Source organism: Capricornis sumatraensis, chromosome 6 (genome assembly GCF_032405125.1).
Source record: "Capricornis sumatraensis isolate serow.1 chromosome 6, serow.2, whole genome shotgun sequence".
Classification (NCBI taxonomy): Eukaryota; Metazoa; Chordata; class Mammalia; order Artiodactyla; family Bovidae; genus Capricornis; species Capricornis sumatraensis.
In genome coordinates this window covers 103,040,156-103,046,692 of record NC_091074.1, presented here as the reverse complement: position 1 = coordinate 103,046,692, position 6,537 = coordinate 103,040,156, and the positions used below count along the sequence as shown (strand labels likewise).

Sequence of the window (6,537 nt, the reverse complement as noted above, 5' to 3'; positions counted from 1 at the left end):
AAGAGAGTCAGCCTTAAATCTAGGCATTGACTTTTCCTTTTTAGCTATCAAAGCCCTAGATGACATATTCTTCCAATACCAAGCTGTTTTGTCTACATTGCAAATCTGTTGTTTAGTGTAGTCACCTTCATTAATTATTTTAACTACTTTTTTTTTGGGATAACTTGCTGCAACATCTATGTTTGCACTTGCTGCTTCACGTTATACTTTTATGTTTTGGAGATGGCTTCTTTCCTTAAAACTCATGAGCCAGCCTCTGCTTACCTTCAAATTTTTCTTCTGCAGCTTCCTCACCTCTCTCTGCCTTCATAGGATCTCTGAAAGTTAGGACTTTGGTCTGCGTTAGGCATTGGCTTAAGGGCGCGTTATGGCTGGTTTGATCTCCTATCTAGACCACTCAAACTTTCTCCAAATCAGCAATAAGTCTCTTTTGCTGTCTTATCATTGTTGTGTTCACTAGAGTAGCACTTTTAATTTCCTCTAAGAACTTTACTTTTCCATTCACAACTTGGTTAACTGTTTGACACAAGAATTGTAGCTTTTGGCCTACCTCAGTACTAAGTTTAATTGTTTCTAGCTTTTGGTTTAAAGTGAAAGATGGGAAGTTTTTCTTTACTTGGACATTTAGGGGCCATTTTAAGGTTATTAATTGGTTTGATTTTAATACTGTATGCCTCAGGAACTAGGAAGTCCTGAGAAAAGGGAGAGAGACAGGGAAGGGCTGGTCAGTGGAACAGTTAGAACACACACAACTTTTATCAATTAAGTTCACTATCTTATAGAGCCCATTTCATGGCATCCTCCAACAGTTACAATAGGAATGTCAAAGATCACTGGCCACAGATCACCATAGCAAATATAATAATAAAGAAAAAATTTGGAATATTGAGATAGTTACCACTATGTGACAGAGAAACACAATGTGAACAAATGCTGTTAAAATTTTATGTCAGTAGACTTGCTTGATGCAAGGTTGTAACAAACCTTCACATTAAAAAAAACACAGGGTCTGCAAAGTACAAAGTAAAGCACAATGAAACGAGGTCTGCCTGTGCTACTAAGTTGTGGTGACCTTGAACCACTGTAATTGATTTCCTGATCCTTAAACTTAGGAGTTTGCCTGTATTCCCATGAACCTTTACTATGAAAGGTGTAGCTCATGGTTGATAGTGGACTGCTCAAATAACTTGATGCAAGTGTATATTTTAAAAAACCAATATATAAACATTCAGTGTTTACAACTAAATGTACTGAAGCACATTTATGTTTTTATAAATGTGTGTTTACACAGGTTTTCTAAGATTGTTAAAAGAACATGTCTTTGGAGATATTAAAACAAAATGGTTGGGACGTCCCTGGTGGTCCAGTGGATAAGACTCTGAGCTTCCACTGCAGAAGGCATGGGTTGAATCCCTGGTCAGAGAACTAAGATCCCACATGCTACACAACCAGAAAAAAAGAGGAAGGTATTTAATAAAATTAATTTAAACTTTGAGTCCTGCCCTATGATTAGGTGCTCATGATGCGTCTTCTCAACTGAGGACCCGAAAAGTCAGGTTTCATTATTGTTCACAACTTTGTATCAGCCCACCTCTCAGTATTTCTCTCTGACTTTTCCAGTCACATCAGAGGGAGAATGCTGGAAATTTTTATTTTTCTTCTTCCTTTTTTCCAAGTTGCTTATTTCTCTTGACAGTTTTTGCCAACACATTCACCTGGAAAAGTCCTATTCACTTTTCAAGACCATATTCATATCATTTCTCCAAGAAACCTTCAGAAACCTCCCCAAGAGAATTTCTGCTCCCTGATTACCCTCTCACAGATTTCCAACATATACTTCCCAGTGAATTGTTTGATTACAGTAATTGGCAACCCCAATTTAATAAGAGAGGCAGAGAAGAAATGTATTAACTTAAAAAACCTAAAGAAAGGTTAAAAAATAAAAGTGTTTGGCTAAAAAAAATTTTTTTAAGTCATGGCCATGTGACAAAATTTAGAAAAATCAACAAAAGCATCACTAATAAACTACTACTGAGATGTTAAAAAAAAAAAATGGCCTTCTTCATGGCGGGGTGTGGGGGAGGGGGGGTGGAAACCTGTGTGAAAAGCAAAAGGGCAGCTCAAGTTCTAGAAGATCCGGGTCCTGACTCCAAGACTCTCTCCTCATGACTTATCGTGTTTGTCTTGGTTAGCTTTCTCCTCTCTTACCTCAACTGACTTTTTCCACAAATTGAGAAATACAGCTCTTAATGGTATCCAAGCTTTAAACCTTTTACCATTTGCTACTAGTGAGGGAGAATGATCCTATTTATCAGAACCAGTGCAGAAAATCTCAGGGAAGTACTATGACTTGACTACCATTGGATTCATCAATTGCATGACCAAAGGGAAAACACAGCTTGGTTTAAGTGTAGCTGCCATCACTCAGCCAGATTTTGGTGGGTAGGGAATCAGTTACCTAAATCCTGGTACCATTTAAAGAAGGTATCTAGATGTCACGACATATGAAGGTGTGGTTTTCAGGGTAGGGAGATAGGAAGGTAGTGCCAAATATCCCATATATATTCATTGTTTCCTACTTCTGTGAATGTATTTTTACAACTAGATTTTGAAATCCTTGAAGGCAATAACTCCTCCTCCTCTCTAAGTCTGTAAAGAATCTGCCCACAATGTGGGAGACCTGGGTTTGATCCCTGGGTCAGGAAGACCCCTTGGGGAAGGGAATGGCAACTCATTCCAGTATTCTTTCCTGGGAAATCCCATGGACAGAGGAGCCTGAAGGGCTATACCCATGGGGTGGCCACAAGTTGGGCACAACTGAGCAACTAACACTCATTTTCATATCTAAAGACAGTGTCCATGCTGCCTCATTTTCCAGGAACTAAAATTTCATAAGGTCTGGAACACACACACACACACATGCTTCCCTGATAGCTCAGTGGTAAAGAACCCTCCTGCCAAGGCAGGCGACGTGCATTTGATCCCTGGGTCAGCAAGATCCCCTGGAGAAGGAAATGCAACCCACTCCAATATTCTTGCCTAGAGAAGCCTGGTAGGCTACAGTCCATGGGGTTGCAAAGAGTTGGACATGATTGAAGTTGCTGAGCATGGCATGGCGTGTGTATATATACATATATGTGTGTGTGTTTATAATATTTAATATGCATAACTTGTGCTTGGTAACATATACTCCTGTTGTTTCTATAATGTTTACAACTCTTTGCAGCCAGTCTTCATAGTTAAATCTAACAACTAAAAAATAAGTCAAATATTTTAGTAATTCAATTCATAAGAAAAAAGCAGACAAAATGATATTTAAATATATGACCAGTTTAATAATATGCATTTGTCTCCAAAAGGAGCCTTGAATTTAATTGTCAGGCTTTTGATTGCACTCATGAAGTGATGGGATGAATCTTTTCAGTTATCTTTTTCAGATTATAGTCATAACTTTCCAAGATTCTTAGTGGCTAGTTGAGTAGAGTGATTGGCCTTTCAAAATGATTTGCACCTCTGTGTTTCTGATTGTTTGTCTCCTTTCTGCTCACTTTTGGCCTGGTGATGTTTCTGAAGGCTTGGATTCTCCTTTTCCTTTCTCATTTGCCTCTTGCAGGAAGGTACACACTCAGAAAGATTACTCTTTTGCCTCAGGTCATTCAGATCCCCCATTTCATCACTGACTTCCTCTGTGGTTTGTGTATCTGGACAATGATACTTGTTTCTCCTGTGCCTAACTGTTCTGGTTTTAGCGCTAGGAAATGTTTTTTTGTGATTCATTTCTTGCTTACTTGGGGATGTGAGTTTCTGACTCTGTAGACAAGTGGGACTGTTACAGTGGCTTCCAGCTTGGGAAGAATCTTTACTTTTCAAAGGACACTTGGGTCTCTTCCCAGCATTTGAATGAAACTTCATGTTTTGGATGGTGGCTGAAGACAGCCTCCCATAGTCTGATTCATAGGCACGTGCCTTCTTTTCTTTTGAGAGCTCACAGCATATATTCTGGGTGAAGCGTTCACTTCTGTGGCTTCCTCTCAGAGAGGGATTACTTGATTCTCTGCTTATAGATCTATTTGTAAGTGCACCACACCAGGATTTAGATCTTTGAGTACTGGACCTTGATTGTCTTTGGATTCCCCTGCTGCAGTGTGAACCAACTTCTGCAAATCGGAAGGGTTGTCTGTACTTCATCCTCTTTTTTCTGAAAGAGTTCCGCATCCTCCCATCTCTCTTAGAAGAAATGGCAGTTTCTGAAATGCAGCTCCAGGAGGGGTCCCTCTTTCTTGATTTGCAATTTATCAAGGATCTTTCTCTGGATAATCTTCTTTGAAAGGTCCTTGGTGAAGAGTCTGAACATTTGTTTTTTTCTGCTTCTTTTTTCTGGAAATTGATCTGTTGGCCAACGTTCAAAGCCTTTTTTTCTCTTAGGCTGTTCTTCCATGGATGCCTCTGATTCAAAATTGCTGAGGAACTGAAGGTGCGTGCAGTTGTTTCACTCTTTCCCATATCCTGGGCATGACCTGGAAACAACTTTATCCTTTCTGCCTTCCTCTCTTTAACATTTTTTTTGCAATTCAGTGAGCCTGGGCCCTTTTCCCTTAGTATAGTCCAGTTCAGGAGCATGCTATTGGTAGAAGGTGTGACCTTGACATCACCTGGTTCTGATTTGTCTTTGAGCCAAGCACGGATTTTGCTTCCTGTGTTATGATGGAGTAGTGGGACTTCAGGTTTCTTCAAGCAAGAGTTACCACTGGGAAATGCTTTCATGCCTGACAGAGGCCTCTGCTCATTATTCCATTGGCCCTGGGTGTTTTTAGACTGTTTTATATCATGTCGAGGTGCCAGTACAGCCTGATCCTTAGGCAAAGGCAAAACAGGAGCTGATGCAACAGACCTTTTTTCTACCCAAGGTGAAACAGTAGGAAATTGATAGATGGCTCGTTGGTCATAAGTCTCCATGTTGTAAGGTGAATGAACAAAACTGATAAATTCATGTAGAAAATGGTGCGTGTGTTGTTGGAGATAAGGTTCTAGGAGGTTAATGAAGGAGTCACTGTCTAGATCATATTTTGTCATGTGATGGAGAATGGTGGACAGAATATTCTTCACTGTGTAGCCATAATCTCCATAAACAGCTGTTAGTTCTCGTTTCAGCCAGGGAGCCAGCCGATGTAAACAACCAGGGTTTCTCTTGAAATAATTAGCTGATAAGTGCTTTTCAAATCTGTAGCCTTGGACATATGCCACCCAAATGCCAGAATAATACAGAGCTCTTCTGAACTTCATTACCACCTGGTCTCTAAAGTGACCCAGAGACACGGAGTTTGGTTGGAACTTCCTGCTGTCCCCAAACTCTCTCAGCAACTCCTGGACAGTCAGCTCTCTCAATGGCCTGATTTTCTTTGTAAGGCCCTCAAGTTTCATGCCAAGATCATTGTTTTCAGAAGTCACTAAGTAGCTTTCTTCTTCCGAGGGAAGGAACACTGAGTCTTCTTTGGTGTCTTCCTCTGGCCTGGTGGAACAACCCTGGGAAGGAAAGCACTGCATGCTGGATGAAGGCATAGATTTATTTCTTTGTCTTGAATGTAAAGATTCATCACTGTTCGTGGAACAGGGGTTCCAACTGGCCCCATTCTGTATATTCTCCAAGCAGTTGGGACACTCACAGTCAGATGAGAAATCTAATGGCATCTCCGTGAACAGATTGTATTTCACAGTCATATGTGAGAAAAATTGGTTCAAATCAGTTCCTCATCTGGCATGAAAAATATCTATTAAAACCATTCCATGCATATTTCTGTAATACATTTTGTCTCCATGGAATAAATTCTGGGATAAAGTTTAAGAAACAATTTCCTCACATTAGTAAATAATGCTCTCAATAAAACCCAACGTAGACAAGGCAATGAGGATTCAGGCACACTGTCTCTCTTAGTTTTGCAAACTCTGAAAAGCAAATTGGAAATAAACATTAAAATTTAAGTATCACATCTTTTAACCCAGCAATTCTAACTCTAGAGTTTTAATCTATACATACAAGTCTGTAAACATATATACATGGATTTTTCTAATAATAACAACAAAAAAACCTGAAAACAATGGAAATATCCATTAGTAGGGAACTTATTAAATAAATGATGTTTTATCTGTAATATTTAACATTATGTCACCATTCCAATAAAACAGGCAAATCTATACATATTAATATGTGAAAATGGATGAATATATTGTTAAATGAAAAAGCTTATATAGAAGAATGAGAAGCTATTATAAAAATTTTAAAGAGTAATCACTAATTTCTGGCAATATTGTGAACTAGACACCTTGTCCTAGTGGGACACACTGTCCCAGTAGGAGTAACAAAATAATACTAGCTGTAAGTAAATATAGGTAAATATATCTCAACTTAAGAGGTAATGAGTAAAATTCTTAGAGGCCAAATCAATCCATAAATAATAGTAGAAATCCAGAGAGGGAAGTGAGCTCTGATACCACAAGTTGCTCAGAACTGGTATCCTTGATCTTCAGTTAGAGAATAAC

The 6,537-nt window shown here is 39.0% G+C and overlaps 1 protein-coding gene across 1 annotated transcript; it reads right to left on the bottom strand.

The window, feature by feature from the left end:
* Nucleotides 1-3,495: 3,495 nt before the first annotated feature.
* LOC138080800 (E3 ubiquitin-protein ligase Topors-like) lies at nt 3,496-5,688 on the bottom strand. The gene has a single exon (XM_068973646.1). The coding sequence runs from the start codon at nt 5,686-5,688 to the stop codon at nt 3,496-3,498; it is 2,193 nt and encodes a 730-aa protein (XP_068829747.1).
* Nucleotides 5,689-6,537: the final 849 nt, after the last annotated feature.

Excerpts from the sequence above, each read along its gene's own strand:
- LOC138080800 (XM_068973646.1), bottom strand. The coding sequence starts at position 5,688 with ATGCCATTAGATTTCTCATCTGACTGTGAGTGTCCCAACTGCTTGGAG.